The sequence below is a fragment of the Thamnophis sirtalis genome, unplaced genomic scaffold, assembly GCF_051295495.1.
Source record: "Thamnophis sirtalis isolate CommonGarterSnake01/CBP01778 unplaced genomic scaffold, rThaSir2_p1.2 scaffold_14, whole genome shotgun sequence".
Classification (NCBI taxonomy): Eukaryota; Metazoa; Chordata; class Lepidosauria; order Squamata; family Natricidae; genus Thamnophis; species Thamnophis sirtalis.
The window spans coordinates 4,041,100-4,059,031 of NW_028261394.1; the positions used below are offsets into that span (position 1 = coordinate 4,041,100).

The 17,932-nt window shown below is 45.4% G+C and overlaps 1 protein-coding gene and 1 long non-coding RNA gene across 2 annotated transcripts in view; one reads left to right on the forward strand and one right to left on the reverse strand.

Annotated features, from left to right (window-relative positions):
* SDK1 (sidekick cell adhesion molecule 1) overlaps positions 1 to 17,932 on the forward strand; it is a 501,088-nt gene that overhangs the window by 402,860 nt on the left and 80,296 nt on the right. Inside the window, 2 exon segments of the mRNA XM_087729082.1 lie at positions 6,157 to 6,351; positions 17,592 to 17,793. Coding sequence (XP_087585208.1) covers positions 6,157 to 6,351; positions 17,592 to 17,793 — 397 coding nt within the window.
* On the reverse strand, positions 3,524 to 5,861 carry LOC106550717 (uncharacterized). The gene is made up of 3 exons (XR_001313676.2): positions 5,146 to 5,861; positions 3,923 to 3,957; positions 3,524 to 3,596 (listed from the first exon to the last, which is right to left on the reverse strand). It is a non-coding gene; the product is annotated as an uncharacterized LOC106550717 (long non-coding RNA).

Here is a 17,932-nt window from a genome sequence, read left to right on the forward strand (position 1 = left end):
ATCGTATGTTTTAGCCTCCAGTCCCCTCATCATCTTGGTTGCTCTTCTCTGCACTCTTTTTAGAGAAGCTAAACATTTCAAGGAGGAAAGAGGAAGGAAGGAAGGAAGGAAGGAAGGAAGGAAGGAAGGAAGGAAGGAAGGAAGGAAGGAAGGAAGGAAGGAAGGAAGGAAGGAAGCCTTAGTGGCACATTTGTTACAATGCAGTGTTGCAAGCTAACTCTGTCCACTGCCAGGAGTTCGATCCTGACCGGCTCAAGGTTTACTCAGCCTTCCATACTTCCGAGGTGGGTAAAACAAGGACCCAGATTATTGGGGGCAAGAGGCTGACTCTGTAAACGAGAAAAAAAGCCCAGTTCCCTTAGATTGAACCTCTGACTCAACAGCAAGTGGACAGCTCTCAATTCCTGTGTAAATATTTCTGAATCTCTGAATCATTTTCCCTTGGAGGGCAGCTCAATTAGCCTTCCATTCAAAAAAGGTTGACACTCTGATTACCTGCCTCCACTCAACTCTGAGTATATATATGATGAATATACGATGTTCTTTACGTGTTTAGTGATGTTTTGACTCCTGTTTTATTCCAGCTTTCTATTCTTCATGTCTTAATGGCCTTTAAAATGCCTTTTGCATTTATTGCTCTCTTGCTCCTCCAGCCCTGCGGCATTCATTCATTTCTCCTTGAACACTTTCCATTTACCTGTATTGATTTTTCTTGTTTGAGTTCACCAGTACTTCCTCTGGTCTTGTAGAAGTTTCCCATCCCAGTGTTTTTTCCCAAGGACAACACTTCAGCCCAAGTGCCTTTGAAAGGCTGATTCCTTAAACTGCGGTTTTTGACCAATTTAGAGAACCTCGTCAATGGCTGATTTTCATACTTCACTGACAATTTCTTTTCAGCAGCCACAGGCTCAGATTGACTTAAAGTAAGAAAAAAAAATGTAGAATTGACAAGGGCTATTTCAGTTACTTTTTCCTGCTTTGAAATTGGCTGTTTCCCCCCCCCCCACACCCCAACTATATTTCTAGAGCCACATGAAATCTTAACGGGGGCCAATGAATTCTTGTATCTATCATTTTAAAATCTCCAATAATAAAACAACCTCCTTTTCTGATATATTTCTATTACTTGAAAAAAATTAAAAATCCTGCAATTTTGTTTTTCGGCCAATGAGCCAAAGTTTAAGAGCTATTCCATGGTGTTTCTTTTTTTGGAGTAGAAAGACCGAGATTAGGAGTTGAAATCTGGGATAACCTAATCTGCTAACTTTCTTTGTGTTTCCATGAAGTTCCCTCTGCATTAGTGGCCTGATAATAATAACGATGATAAAAACTGTTTTCAGGAAAAAAAAATCTGTGGTGAACGTTTTCCAAACATTTCTCGCTGAATTACAGAATTGATTTCACCATTTGGGAAATCAAGTCCTTGTTTCCCTACCAAATTTCAATTTGAAGAAGTCAGATTAACCCCTCCCTGACAAATCTATCCCACCTGGAAACCACTCCTATACAGGCAGTCCTCGGCTTATGACCACAACTGAATTTTCTGTTTCTAAGTGAGACATTTGTTTAGTTACTTTTGCCCCATTTTATGATCTTTCCTATCACGGTTGTTAAGTGAATCATGGCAGTAGTTAAATTAGTAACACGGTTGTTAAGTGTTACCTCCCCATTGACTTTTGTCAGAGTTTGTTGCATGCATTCAAATTCAGAAAGCACACACAGATAACTGATGCAGCTGGATTCATTAACTTCTTTAATATACATAGGACTAAATGAATAAATGTACAATACCAACAGCTGGTTCTTCCAAGTAAACAAAAGGCTGGAGAGTTACAAGCAAACACAAGCAGTTGGTTTCATTTTAGCAAACAAGCCCAGGCAGACTGCTAGTTTACTTCTCAGAGCAGCAGACTGCTTTCTTCTTAAGTTTCTGTTTCAATTCTCTGCACAGACTCAGATCTGTTTAAGCTCCCATCGGCTGACTTAGTTGCTGTGCCTATTCATTGGCTGGCCTTGTTCCCATGTCTCTCTCCCAGTCATGTATATTTTAACAACTTGGCTTGTCAGAAGGTCGCAAAAGTGACCACGTGACCCCTGGGCACCGCAACCATCACAAATACGAGTCAGTTGCCAGTTGATCATCTGACCGTGGGGTCATATATATGTGAAAACCATTCATAAGTCACTTTTCTCACCTCCCGTTGTAACTTCAAACAGTTACCGAACTGTTGTAAGCCAAGAGCTACTTGTGATTTTTTCCAATGAAATCTCCAGCTCCCTTTAGCCGGCTTCTCCCTTCCTCTTTCTCCAAGGAACATTTTGGGACTTCTGCACCAAGAGCAGTTAGGTTGAGAAGGACAATTCACGGTAGACATCAGACAGTCGTCTTCCTCAGATCTGTCTTATCAAGGATTCACAATGTGTAACCTCAGCAGGCAGTGTAGCGTTTTGAAAGGGATAAATCTAAAGATATTACCGTTTGGTTTTCTCTTCCCCCCCCTCCCCCCGAAGTTCCCTTAAAAAGGGTTCCTAGTTAATGATCTCTGAAGATTAAACTTGTTTAATGCAAATATCTAACAGCACCACCTGGTTGCTAACACTCCTATTAGTGGTTCGCAGATTTTCAGAGGACTCCGATGCACTTCCTTAAAGCTAACCGTGAGTTTCTTATGCAAATTCGTAGCTCCGAGTTACACAAATAAGATTGACGAGAAAGTATCTTAATAGGTTGATCCACTCACGCAGGGATTTTCGCCAGCTTCTGGTTCGTCAAATGCATTTGCATTTATTTAAGCCTGGTGCCTAAACCGAAGAGCAGAGGATGACATTTTTAATGGATTTCAGCTTAAGCCAGAATCGTCACGTTATTTACGACAACTTGTATGTAACTAAGTGCATCAGCTGAAGCTTAAAAACAGAGCTGGGATTTTAATTTTGAAACTCATCTAGTCTTGCGATCCTATGAAAAGCATACCCGAGCTTTTAATATAGATAGATAGATAGATAGATAGATAGATAGATAGATAGATAGATAGATAGATAGATAGATATATTTTCAGTCTTTGCTGAGCCTTTGATTTTATTATATTTTATTTTATCATCCATGCATGCCCACAGACCAGCAATTATTTTGCAGCTTACAGTTCTAGTTTTAGCTTACAGCTCTGGCACTCTGGTGGAGCTGTGTGCTTAGATGCACAATTTACGGGGCCAGCCTTGGGGGAAAAAATACACGTGGCCCCCACCAATGCCCCCCCTCACTTATCTGTGTCCTCGGGGTCACCTGAGTAGCACAAATGTGTGTGGAACCTTCTGTTAACTGCTGCAGATAAATCTCCAAGTGGCCTCAACGACTCTCTGAAAGGATGCAAACGACCAGCTCTGTCTGCAAGGAGTATAAATCCTTCCATTCCCCACCATCCTAGTCAGAGCTGAAGAAGCTTCTTGGATGAGAAGTGAAACGTCTTCAGAGAAAAACAAGGAAGTCCAGTTGCCTCTTGAAAAAGCCCCTTTGGGACCACTGTGGAGGACTAAGAATCTCTGTAGACATCCTTCTGGTTTCCATCCATGGTCCTCCTGTCTTGTTTCCATTTTCCCTTTATAGTAAATTGTAATATATAATGATATAGTTGAATGGGGATCTGGAGAACATCCCAACTGAAGCAGAGATAGAAAGTTGCTCTGGAGGCTTTTTTTTTTGTTTCTCTATTCTAAGGAAAATTGTCCCAGCAGAGCAGCAATGAAACGGAGTTATTCTTAAAGATCTCTCCATCCTTATCAAAATTTCCCTGCCCGATATGACTATCAACCTCCAAAAGCATTTTTTTTAAAGAGCCAAGAAATGTTTTTTTTTTAAAAAAAGAATGAAAGAAAAAGAACAAAAAGCATGACAAACATTTGGATTTAGATTTATTGTGTTTACCTTGCTTTTCATTTCCTTGGGACTTGGGAAGCAGCCTATAGAATTAAAAGAACACTGCGACAATTAAAAGCCAGACAATGCACAATAATTAGAAAGGAAAGCAATTGGAATCGCAGCAAATTTAAAAACAAAAGCGTAAAAAAAAAAACCCCCGAATAGCTGACGCAAAAGCCGAACACGACGGGGAGAATTCACATCAGTCAAACTGAAAATATCCCCCTGCTCAGAATGTGTGGGGTATGCGTGCATAGAAATTCTCAATAAATTTCAGAACGCCGAAAGAAGAAGGAACTGTGAAATGCAGGTTTATAATTAGTATAATTAATAAGGGAGCTTGCAGGAAAGGAGTAGACGGATTATGGAGGCACCGTGTAATAAAATTTGGCCTTTGCAAATCACATGTGTCTGGCCATCAGCAGGCAGAAAAAAACAATTTTTATATTTGATGACATTCTGTGGGATCTCTAAAACACTACCGGTTGGAAGAGTCATCTTCATTTCCCAATGGAAAGGGGATAGCGAATAGTTTAGCCGGTGGAACAGCTTGCCACCAGAAGTTGTAGATTCTCCATCACCGGAGGTTTTTAAGAAGAGACTGGACAGGCATTCGTCCGAAATGATGTAGGGTCTCCTGCTTGAGGAGGGAGCTGGACTAGAAGACCTCGAAGGTCATTCTGTTATTCTGATTGGTATAAACATTTAAAAAAAAATATCAGCTCCATCTCATCACCCAAACCTATGCTGCTTAAAAGTCTGGAGAGATTCTCTGTCACCAAAGGTGCTTTTTCAAGAGGCAATTGGACTTTCTGGGTTTTTTTGAAGACATTTCACTTCTCATCCACGAAGCTTCTTCAGCTTCTTCTTCTTCAGAGCTGAAGAAGCTTCTTGGATGAGAAGCGAAACGTCTTCAAACCTGGAATTAAGGAGGAATTTTCTGACAGCGAGAACAATCAACCAAGGGAACAGAAGTTGCCTTCAGAAGTTGTGGGAGCCTCATCCCTGGAGGCTTTCAAGAAGAGACTGGACTGCCACCTGTCAGAAATGGTGCTTGGGCAGGGGGTTGGACTAGATGACCTACAAGGTCCCTTCCGACTCTGCTAATCTGTTAAATCTGGATGAAGAAGCAGGCAATCTGGAGCAGATACACTTCCAGTTAGCCACACTTTGTCAAAATTCAATTTATTACATTTATATGCCGCCCTTTTCCCCCGAAGGGGACTCACCTGCATAGACTTCTCTGTGGCACGGACTCTGCCATGTTTGCAGAGCACATTGATGTGCTCCAGGAAGGTGAAACGGCTCCAGAATCTCATTCTAAAGAATGAAGTGCGAAACATTGCAGAGATTTCAGGGCGGATTATCACTCAGAAGTCATTGTTTCCGGTGATTTTCCTAGATAATGTACTGAATCAGACTTACACAAGGGTGGGGGGGAGGCGTTACAAAAATCAGCTGCTCCCTCCTGGAGAAGAAGCCAACCCCATTGTTTTCCTTTCAGCTTAATAAGGAATTACGAGGGGCTAATCTTCTTGTTATTTTCCCTTCCTTAAAAGATCCGATGAGCTAACTCCGCTGCAAGAACAACGTTGTTGGTTTTGATCAGTGGTGGGTTTCAAAAATTGTTTGAACCTACTCTGTGGGTGTGGCCTCCTTTGTGGGAGTGGCTTGCCACCCATGTGACCGGATGGGAGTGGCTTGCCGCCCATGTGACCGGATGGGGGTGGCTTGCCGCCCATGTGACCGGATGGGAGTGGCTTGCCACCCACGTGACCGGATACGAAGATGCCAACGACACTTGTCAGAACCACCTTAAATGACCTCACACACAGCACTGGCATGCATAAGAATAGGATGCAAACTTGTTTTTTTTAAAGGCATCTTTGGTTTGCGTTAAAACAACTTCAACACACGCAATGTTCTGATTGCACCACAAACGCAGTAGTCATCCTTACCTTTCACAGAGCCACTGAGTTTTATAAATAGGAGCATGATAGTGTAGAATAATCATATCCAAGGACCAGTGGGGGGTTTCAAAAAAAATTTGGGACCTCTTCTGTAGGTGTGGCCTGCTTTCCGGGTCCACTGGTGGAACCTCTTCTAACCGGTTCGGTAGATTTGACGAACCGGTTCTACCGAATAGGTGCGAACTGGTAGGAACCCACCTCTGGTTTTGATGCACACACGTGTGTATCTTCGTCAGGGTGATTTCATCCTTTGTCTCCCTCCGAATTCAGGGTACCAGATTGCTTACCGTCTGGCCTCCAGCAGCCCCAACAAGTTCACCACGGTGGAAGTTGGCTCCTCCGTTCAACAGTTTGCAGCTACGGATCTCATCCCTGAGTCCGCCTACATTTTCCGCGCTTCGGCCAAAACCCGCCAGGGTTGGGGAGAGCCCTTGGAAGCCACTGTGATCACTACGGAAAAGAGAGGTAAGTTAGGAATCAAACTTAAAGCTTATCAAAGGGAGATCCAACCTAGAATTCAGCTCCTAGAATAAGAGCCATGGGGGCGCAGTGGTTAGAGTGCAGTACTGCAGGCTACTTCTGCTGACTGCTGATTGCCAGTAGTTCGGCAGTTCAAGTCTCACCAGGCTCAAGGTTGACTCAGCCTTCCGTCCTTCCGAGGTGGGTAAAATGAGGAGCCAGATTGATGGGGGCAAGAGGCTGTCTCTGTAAGCCGCTTAGAGAAGGCTATTAAAGCATTGTGAAGCGGTATATAAGTCTAAATGCTAAATGGGAAGGGAGGGAGGGAGAGAGGGAAGGGCCACGATGGTACAGTGGTTAGAATACAGTATTGCTGGCTCTGCCGACTGCCAGAAGTTTGATCTTGACCAGCTCCAGGTTGGCTCAACCTTCCATCCTTCTGAGGTAGGTAAAATGAGGACCCAGATTGTTGGGGGCAACAGGCTGACTCTGTGAACCGTTTAGAGAGGGCTGGAAAACACTGTGAAGTGGTATGTAAGTCTAAGTGCTAATTGGGAAGGAAAGAAGGAAAGGAAGGAAGGAATGAAGGAAGGAAGGAAGGAAGGAAGGAAGGAAGGGCCATGGTGGCCAGTGGTTAGCGTGCTGTACTGCAGGCTACTTCTGCTGTCTGCCAGCTGACTGCAGTTTGGCAATTTGAATCTCACCAGACTCAATGTTGACTCAGCCTTCCGTCCCTCCGAGATGGGTAAAATGAGGACCCAGATTGTTGGGGGCAAGAGGCTGTCTCTGTAAGCCGCTTAGAGAAGGCTATTAAAGCACTGTGAAGTGGTATATAAGTCTAAGTGCTAAGTGGGAAGGGAGGGAGGGAGAGAGGGAAGGGCCATGATGGTACAGTGGTTAGAATACAGTATTGCTGACTCTGCCGACTGCCAGGAGTTCCATCTTGACCAGCTCCAGGTTGATTCAGCCTTCCATCCTTCCGAGGTGGGTAAAATGAGGACCCAGATTGTTGGGGGCAAGAGGCTGACTCTGTAAACCACTTAGAGAGGGCTGTGAAAGCACCGTGAAGCGGTATATAAGTCTAAGTGCTATTGCTATTAAGAAGAAATTTCCTGACTGTGAGTACAATTAAATCAGTGGAGTGGCTTGCTTCCAGATGTTCTGGTGCTCCATCACTGGAGGTTTTCAAGCAGACAATGGACAGTCATTTGTCTGGAATCGTATAGAGTCTCCTGCTTAAACAGGGGGTTGGACTAGAAGACCTCCAAGGTCCCTTTGTTGTTCTATGTTTTCTCCTTTCTCCCCAGAACCCAAGATGGTGAGCTTTCTGGTCATAGCTGGTTTTTGTGTTGACCCAAGAGTTTGATCTTTACAATGGTCCATTTCCCACCAACATCCTGTCCTTTAAAACAGATGACGATAGCTTGTGTTATCGCTCTAGAAAGAAAATGAGTCGACGGCAAACCTTCATTGCTTGTGCTTTTATCTGGGCTTGTTGTGTCTGAATTAGATGTCCTTGAGGAACAATAGCAATAGCAGTTAGACTTATATACCGCTTCATAGGGCTTTCAGCCCTCTCTAAGCGGTTTACAGAGTCAGCATATTGCCCCCACAATCTGGGTCCTCATTTCACCCACCTCGGAAGGATGGAAGGCTGAGTCAACCTTGAGCCGGTGAGATTAGAACCGCTGAACTGCAGATAACAGTCAGCTGAAGTGGCCTGTAGTACTGCACCCTAACCACTGCGCCACCTCGGCTCTTTCAATGGGCCTTGGGGAATGAGGCTCCTCGGGGAAGAGCGACAAATGGGGAAATTAAGGTCAAAACACTAGTGTATAGATTATTTTCGTTGTGTGTCAGATTCCTCATGGGAATGAATAGGAGCTAATTTTTCATATAACCCCAGAAGCAGGATTATATCTACCTGGGTGAAATGAGAAAGTATCTACATTATTATGAAAATATCTATAATTTCTAGGTGAAATGTTAACACATGAGACTCTAGAAAGAGTGCAGAGAAGAGCAACAAAGATGATTACGAGACTGGAGGCTAAAACATAGGAAGAACGGTTGCAGGAACTGGGGATGTCTAGTTTAATAGAAAGAAGGACCAGGGGAGACATGATAGCAGTCTTCCAATATCTCAGGGGCTGCCCCAAAGAAGAGGGAGTCAAGCTATTCTCCAAAGCACCTGAAGGCAGGACAAGAAGCAATGGGTGGAAACTAATCAAGGAGAGAAGCAACTTAAAACTAAGGAGAAATTTCCCAACAGTTAGAACAATTAATCAGTGGAACAACTTGCCTCCAGAAGTTGTGAATGCTCCAACACTGGAGGTTTTTAAGATGTTGGATATCCATTTGTCTATGATGGGCAGTGTAGGGTTTCCTACCTAAGCAGGGGGTTGGACTTGAAGACCTTCGAGGTCCCTTCCAACTCTGTTATTCTATTCTATATTTCTGGGCCATGTACGATATGCCGTACACTAAATAAATCTACTCAGTGTCCAGCATCTCTGAGCTGCATCAGAATCTAACCCCCCAAAATGACCTTTGAACATTGTGTAGGTGTCATCATGATTCTGGGACATGTCCATTGTATCTCCAGAAGACCCAGCATAGCCTCAATAATTTATTATAATGCCCTAGAACTTCCTTCTCCAAGGTTTATGCTCCAGGTTATTAGAACGCAATGCCCAGAATGAATAAGGATGGCGAGTATATCTTCACTCATCTATGGACACCAATACACAACCACATGCAATTTACACATCAATGTTCTGACCCTAGGCTTCCTCAAAAAGCACGAAGCTTCCAAGCCTGGTCCTGATAAAATCCCTTTTCTTAAACAAATGTGAATTTCTTTCGTACACATCCAGCCAAGGCCTGGCAAACACTCTTTCAAAGGTGAAGTTATGATCACAGACCTTATCTAGCTTGGAAAGCTGCCATGTAAATATTTTCCAAATGAGGCACTGTGCAAAGAAAGAGTCTCTGAGATTCACGGACAGATCTTCACACTCCTGAAACGAACTAACGAATTGTTTCCTGCAAAAGCCCCCTCCCCTTTCGCTCCTTTTTTATGTCCTGTGGGAGGAGCCATTCACCTTCTACTTGTCACTTTACTCCCAAGTCGACCCTGATTTCTGAGTTGCTCTTTTCTTCTGGCAGCTCTGCGCATGCGCACACTGGGAACAGGCTCCAGCTGTTCCTCTGCCTCACTGCCGTCTAGCTCCATAGGCAGCTGATCACTGCCAGATGGCCTTGGCCCCCTCTCTGCCTCCGATGCAGAGGCCTCATCAGAGCCTTCCCCAGCTTCCAGGACTGGCCCATGCTCCTCCCCAACCTCCTCACTGTCCGACTCTGCTTCCAGCTCCACAGGCCACCCGCAGACCACAATAATCAGTCAGCCTACTACAGTGGTCACCAAAGATCCTGCTTTGTGACCCATGGCCACAACAGTCAAGTACTTTCCTTTGGACATGTTCAAACCTGCTCCTCCACTGGCTAGTAAAATCTGAGATCAAGGGGAGTTAAAACTTCTGTGAAGGTAATAATGGCCTTCTAGAAAACCCTACAATGCACCTACTGTCCCCATTCCTATCTCTGCCATCCTTGATGTCATTTCACGCTCCCTCATCCAGTCCTAGCAAGCCTCAAGGCTGCTTCTTGGATGCTCTCCGTTGAACGCTGGAGATTTCCGATGCTCGTGTCATAAATTGTTCACTTACAATGTACAAGGAGCAGATGGAGCCTTTTCCCGCTCACAAATAACGCTGACAGCTTGGCCAAAACAAGTATAATGTTGTAAATCATCATTTAAGTTGGATCCGTTTCTTCCCAGCCTCTGCAACTCTATCTGCCCAAACCTGCCAACCACTAATGGACCTCAATGGAAAGTCCTTCCTTTGGCAACTGTACGGAACGAAGTTGGCGCTGCATTCTTCCAGGATGCCTTGTTGACTTCCCAACACATCCCCAAATCTTGAAATGATCTCATGGTCACCATTCAACTATTAACAAGGTCCTATCCTACTTCTGCAAGTCCCTTGGAGGGACTCCTGCGACTCCCTTGGACTGCGAGGCGATCCAACCGGTCGGTCCTTGAGGAGATCCACCCTGGCTGCTCTTTAGAAGGCCAGATCCTGAAGAAGAAACTCAAAGACTTTGGCCACCTGATGAGAAGGAAGAAGGACTCCCTGGAGAAGAGCCTCATGCTGGGAAGGATGGAGGGCAAAAGAAGAAGGACTGCAAGGCCATCCAACTAGTCAGTCCTAGAGGAGATCCACCCTGGCTGCTCTTTAGAAGGCCAGATCCTGAAGAAGAAACTCAAAGACTTTGGCCACCTGATGAGAAGGAAGAAGGGCTCCCTGGAGAAGAGCCTCATGCTGGGAACGACGGAGGGCAAAAGAAGAAGGACTGCAAGCCCATCTAACCGGTCAGTCCTAGAGGAGATCAACCCTGGCTGTTCTTTAGAAGGCCAGATCCTGAAGAAGAAACTCAAAGACTTTGGCCACCTAATGAGAAGGAAGAAGGGCTCCCTGGAGAAGAGCCTCATGCTGGGAACGACGGAGGGCAAAAGAAGAAGAAGGGAACGGCAGAGAAGGAGGTGGCTAGATGGAGTCAATGCAGCAGTCAGCGTGAGCTTCAATGGACTCCAGAAGATGGTAGAGGACAGGAAGGCCTGGAGGAACATGGTCCATGGGGTCGCAATGGGTTGAACATGACTTCGCAACTAACAACAACTTCCAAGTTTGTTCCAAGTCTGTTTGATGCCACCAAATTGGGGTGCAAGGCTCCTGCACTTTATGGGTTCTGTAGAAACCTGGTATTATACCTGCTGAAACTACCTGTTCCATGTGGTTATTACTGCTTCCGTACTTTCAAACTGCTAGGCTGGCAAAAGCCTGGGACAAGTCACAGGAGCGCACTCCGTTGCGAGGCGCTAGGGATTCGAACCGCTGAACTCCCGACTTTTCTGGTCGACAAGCTCATCATCTTAGCCAGTGAGCCACCACATCCCTATATATTTATCAATGAAAACTAAAATTTACCTTCCTTTCAATATACGTTCTCCCACAGGTGAGAAACCAGAATGCTACCTGGAGAATGAGTGTTTTTTTTTATTTTTTTATTTTTCCTGGCCGTAATAAAACTATAATGTTGCAAAGAAAACTGCAGGAATGTAATCCTCAGAAGTCAAGCTTGACTTGAGAGCAACTTCAACGCTTTATGTGGGAGAGACCACTTGGCATTTAATAGCTGCATCCCATAATTTCCTTCTGTGCTTTTGCCAGAAGGACGAGCCTTATCGTTGCCTGGAGTACTTTGAGTCTTAACAAAAAAACCTTTTTCCTTCTCCCTTAACCCTCGGCTGCGAAGTTGAGGGGACTTTCATCTGGAGTGACTGACAGTTCAGCCACCTCCATCCACATTCCCATGTTTGCATGCAACAGTGTCATACTGCATCTATGCTCTAGTATAGCATATCCTGCAACAGCTTCTAGCACTGATGATGTTACCTAGTTTGGCTAATGAAATGCCTGCAAGAATACCAGCAAGCTCAGGGAGCACCAAGGACCCCACAGTTCTCCTCCTCCTCCTCCTATCCACAAACCCACTCCCTTCTAGCACTGATGATGTTACCTAGTTTGGCTAATGAAATGCCTGCAAGAATACCAGCAAGCTCAGAGAGCACCAAGGACCCCACAGTTCTCCTCCTCCTCCTCCCTCTCACGAACCCCACTCCCTTCTAGCACTGATGATGTTACCTAGTTTGGCTAATGAAATGCCTGCAAGAAAACCAGCAAAGTCAGAGAGCACCAAGAACTAGCCATCCTCCTCCTCCTCCTCCTCCTCCTCCTCCTCCTCCTCCTCCTCCTCCTCCTCCTCCTCCTCCTCCTCCTCCTCCTCCTCCCTCTCACGAACCCCACTCCCTTCTAGCACTGATGATGTTACCAAGTTGGCTAATGAAATGCCTGCAAGAATACCAGCAAGCTCAGAGAGCACCAAGGACCCCACAGGCCTCCTCCTCCTCCTATCCACAAACCCCACTCCCTTCTAGCACTGATGATATTACCTAGTAAGGGTCATGAAACATTTGCAGGAGAACCAGCAAACTCAGAGAGCACCAAGGACTAGCCAACCTCTTCCTCCTCCTTCTCCTCCCTCTCACGAACCCCACTCCCTTTTAGCACTGATGATGTTACCTAGTTTGGCTAATGAAATGCCAGCAAGAAAACCAGCAAGCTCAGAGAGCACCAAGGATTAGCCAACCTCTTCCTCCCTCTCACAAACCGCACTCCCTTCTAGCACTGATGATGTTACCAAGTTGGGTCATGAAACGCCTGCAAGAAAACCACCCAGCTCAGAGAGCACCCAGGGCCCTTCGTTTCAACCCTGAGTTACAAATATTCTCTTGTCTTAGTACAGCCCTGAAGACCCTGCTCTGACCTCCCCGTGGAGGCGTTCTGCTTCCTTGCGCCTGGCATTTCCATCTCTTCCCTCCTCGGGATCTCAAAGGTTTCCCCCGCAGCCCCCTACCTGCCCCCACGCCCAACGACTGCAAGAGCCGCCGATTTTCCCACCCAGATACAGTGCAGAGCGATCGCCTCGCTCATCATTGCTCCATCATTCACTGTCTGCTTGGAAATTGTTTTCCCGGCTGGCAGGTGGATGGATGACTTCTCCACTCGTGGTCCTCGCCTTCCCGATTCTTGACGGACTTGGCAATAAACACCTGTGCTTGGGGGGGCCCTTCTGATTGAATTGCTAATCCAGGGGAGGCTGTCCTTGAGCAGGAGTTGGAAGGACAGATTTTCTGCAGACTGGCTGCCATTTCTGCTTAAAATTGTGGGAGCACTCCAGCCAGTCCTGTTTACTCCTGGCCTTAATTAAATTGCCCAGCTCTTCCTTGAAGATGGGTTAGGACCAAAGTATTTCTTCTTCTCACGTCTCAAATCTTCAGCCGACGTTTAATGTTCCTTCCTCATTTCCCAATGTGTTATGCAATTACAAAGGAGGTTTGCTTTAAGAGGATGCCAGTTTCGAGTGTCCTCTCCACCCAATGTGGAGAGGACACTCGAAACTGGCATCCTCTTAAAGCAAACCTCCTTTGTAATTGCATTTAATTTAGCCGGGAGTCTAAATTACAATCTTCGGGGATTTTCACTTCAGGTTTATTTTCTGATTCTCTACATTTTATTTGCATGTCGGCAGGAAGAATCCTGGGAATTGAAATCCTCAGTTGATAAAAGTTGGCAAATGCAGGCTCGGCGTACGGCTCAAAATTCTGTTGCTAAGCAAGGCAGTTGTTAAGTGAACGGTGGCCTTTTTATGACCTTTTTCCCCCATCAAGGTTGTTAAGTGAATCTCATGGTCATTAAACAAATCTGGCTTTCCCTGTTGACTTTGTTTGTCAGAAGCTAGTTGGGAAGGTGACCAATGTTGGTCCAGGAGAGCGCAACTGTCGTAATACATGCCAGTTGCCCGAATTTTGATCATGCAACTCCAGGGATGCTACAATAATCTTCTAAGCATGAAAAGCGTTTGTCAGTCTCTTCATTCAGTGCCGTGGGCATTTCGAATGGTCTCTAAACAAATGGTTGTAAGTCAGGACTGTCTGTGCTGCTTTAAGGTCTTCCTTTTCACCTTCCACTACAGCAAGGGTCTCCAACCTTGGCCACTTTAAGACTTGTGGACCTCAGCTCCCACAATTCATGGCATGGCTTGATAGGCGTGGCAGGGGAAGGATACTGCAAAATCCCCATTCCCTCCCGATCAGCTGAGACTCAGGAGGCAGAGAATAGATGGGGCGTGGCCAGCCAGTGGTGGTATTTGCTGGTTCTCCGAACTACTCAAAATTTCCGCTACCAGTTCTCCAGAACTGGTCAGAACCTGCTGAATAACACCTCTGGAATGCCCCCAAATATCAGAATTTCTGCCCCCCCAGCCCTGGACCATTCCTTGGATCTTCCATTGGAACATACCTGGACATCTTAGTCCTGACCCCAACATCATGTCATACAACTCCAGCTGTTGACATCAAGAGGACTCTTGTTGATGCCCTAATCCAAGATACCAAGTACTTCCCACTCTAGGTTGCCACATTATATCCTCCCCTCCCTGGACCAATCCTTGGATCTTCCAGTGGAACAAACCTGGACATCTTAGTTCTGACCCCAACATCATGTCATAGAACTCCAACTGTTGACGTCAAGAGGACTCTTGTTGATACCCCAATCTAAGACACCATGTGCTTCCCACTCTAGGTTCCCACATTGCATTCTCCCCACCCTGGACCAATCCTTGGATCTTCCAGTGGAACAAACCTGGGCATCTTAGTCCTAACCATAGATGGCATTCTGCTGGTTCAGACCAGTTTGCCCAAACCGGTAGTGGAAACCGCTCCCTGCTACCCCGCCCCAGCTCTATGACCTCCCATTTAGGCATGTTTCCAAGCCAAAGTGCATGCACAGAAGGCTGAGAGCATGCACGGATGCTCACATTTGCCACCCGGTAGGGAAGGTACCCTGTTTCCTACAACTCAGGTTGTTGACGTCGAGAGGACTCTTGTTGATGCACAGTTGATGCATCCTGTTGCATCAACTCGCCAACTCGCCGAGTGCTAAAACACGCCGCCTCTTACGGCGAATGTTTTCAGAAGGGCAGAGGGGCGGAAGGGAGAAACGCCAAAACACAAGCTGTTCTTTGCAGAAAACCGAGGGAGGTTGAGGCAGCCAGCAGATATTTACCGAAACAGGTGCTGATGGAATTGAGTCAAATTAGATTCTCAATTTGATTCAAATTAATTCAAAGACAAGTCACCGTGGCATCGCTAATCAATGCCTGCTTTATTACATGCCACACATTTTAATCAGAATCAATAGTGCCCATGATAAACAATTAAATAATTATTCCTCGCCGTGTTGATTTTCTCTGACCGAAATTGATGGGTGGGGAGCCCGAGTGCCAGGTTCTCGGCTGATCCATTACTGATGGTCACCCTTCTCCTTGGCATTAAGCGATGTCTGGCGCCAGAGATTCCTTTGAATAAATCAGCCAGTGTGCTGTCAGGCATCATAAGGATGCAAGAAAAACTTAACATGTCTGCTTATCTCTCTGCTCCTTCCTTCCTAGATACAAAGGTACACGCCCAATGCTTTGTTTTGAGCAATTTAGCAAAAGAGAAGAACAGAATTATAATCGGCACCAACAAACATAGAGCCAAAAAATGTTATTTTCTTCTTCTTCTTCTCTAACATTCATGAACTATGGGGGTCCTTGGTGTTCTCTGAACTTGGCTGTTTTCTTGCAGATGTTTCATGACCCAACTAGGGAACATCATCAGTGCTAGAAGGAAGTGGGGTTTGTGGAGAGGAGGAGGAGGAAAAGGAGATATAATAACAGGAGGGTTGTGGGGTCCTTGGTGTTCTCTGAACTTGGCTGTTTTCTTGCAGATGTTTCATGACCCAACTAGGGAACATCATCAGTGCTAGAAGGGAGAGGGGTTTGTGGAGAGGAGGAGGAGGAAAAGGAGATATAATAATAGGAGGGTTGTGGGGTCCTTGGTGTTCTCTGAACTTGGCTGTTTTCTTGCAGATGTTTCATGACCCAACTAGGGAACATCATCAGTGCTAGAAGGGAGAGGGGTTTGTTCTCTCTTTTATTTTGCTTAGGCAGAATAAAAGCAGGAGACTGCACTCAAGTGAAAAGCACTTGAAGTTTCTGCAAACAGAGGTCTCCACTCTTCCTTTCCAAGCCTCAGCCTGGTATTGATTTCACCTTGAATGGAAATGACAGATATGGAATAGAATAGAATAACAGTTGGAAGGGACCTTGGAGGTCTTCTAGTCCAACCCCCTGCTTAGGCAGGAAACCCTACACCACTTCAGACAAATGGTTATCCAACATCATCTTTAAAACATCCAGCGTTGGAGCATTCACAACTTCTGGGGGCAATTTGTTCCACTGATTAATTGTTCTAAGGAAATTTCTCCTTAGTTCTAAGTTGCTTCTCTCCTTGATTAGTTTCCATCCGTTGCTTCTTGTCCTGCCCTCAGGTGCTTTGGAGAACAGCTTGACTTCCTCTTCTTTGGGGCAGCCCCTGAGATATTGGAAGACTGCTATCATGTCTCCCCTAGTCCTTCTTTTCATCAAACTAGACATACCCAGTTCCTGCAACCGTTCCTCATATGTTTTAGCCTCCAGCCCCTTAATCCTCTTTGTTGCTCTTCTCTGCACTCTTTCTAGAGTCTCCATATCTTTTCTACATCGTGGCGACCAAAACTGGATGCAGGATTCCAAATTTTGCTCATCAAGGCCTTATAAAGTGGCATTAACCCTTCATGTGATCTTGATTCTCTCCCTCTGTTGATGCAGCCTAGAACTGTGTTAGCTTTTTTGGCAGCTGCTGCACACAGCTGGCTCATATTTAAATGGTTGTCGACTAGGACTCCAAGATCCATCTCACTGTTACTACTATTGAGCAAGGTACCACCTGTACTGTACCTGTGCATATTTTCTAACCTTGATGGCATTTAAGTCATCACCACAGGGAGTTGCTTTTCCACAGCTGAAGGGCACAGGTCTCAAACTGGCCATCTCAGCATTGAGGTAGCCATGTGCAAGAACAGTCGGAGTAATCGGGGTTGCTTCTCAATGCTCAAAATGCTTTCCTGAAAGACAACTGGACTTTCTTGAGTTGGTTTTTTCTTTCTTGAAAACATTTGACTTCTCATCTGAACTGAAGAAGCTTCATGGATGAGAAGCAAAACAAAAAAACACCAAGAACATCTAGTTGTCTTCTGGAAAGCACCTTTGGGGCCACCATTGTTAGGAATATAATTTAAGGGATGGGTTGGCAATATATAAATCATGTAACAATGTTGTGCCTGTTTCTTTAAATCATACTGTAAAATGTGATTGGTTGCTGTTTCCTCAATCGGCCATAAGAGGGAGCCAGAATCACTGTTAGCTCTCTGATTTGTTGGATGCTGGGCTGATCTGATCTGAGTGTTTTGGAAGCTGGCTGTTAGAAAGTGCCGTGAGCTATTGTAAGTTTTGCAACTGCTAGCAAACTTTAAATCATACTGTAAAGCAAGCTTACACTGCACTAAACCTTGGATGGTTGGGAAGTTCCATAGATGACGGCGTCTGGAGTTCTTCCATTCTTCCATTCATGACTCCAACTTTCTATTGGTCTCAAATTCTTAGAAGGGTCATAACTGTTCCGTGTTTTTTTTTTCCAGAACGGCCAGCCCCTCCCAAGGAATTAAAGGTCCCTCAGTCCGAAGTCACATCCCGGAGTCTCCACCTGCACTGGGTCCCTGGAAGCGATGGTTCTTCTCCCATCCGTTACTTTACCATTCAGTTGAAAGAGCTCCCGAGCGGAGACTGGAAAACCTACTCTTCATCTGTCAATCACAGAGCGACCTCCTGTTTGATTGACAGGTAAGTCTCATATAAACGCTTCCATCAGGAGGTGACGGGAAATGCAAAACATATCTTCCCATCGCAAAGCAGCGTAAAAGAAATCCCTTTGACAGGTAGCGTGACTTTCTGCGTAGCAAAATTCAAGATCAGAACGTTG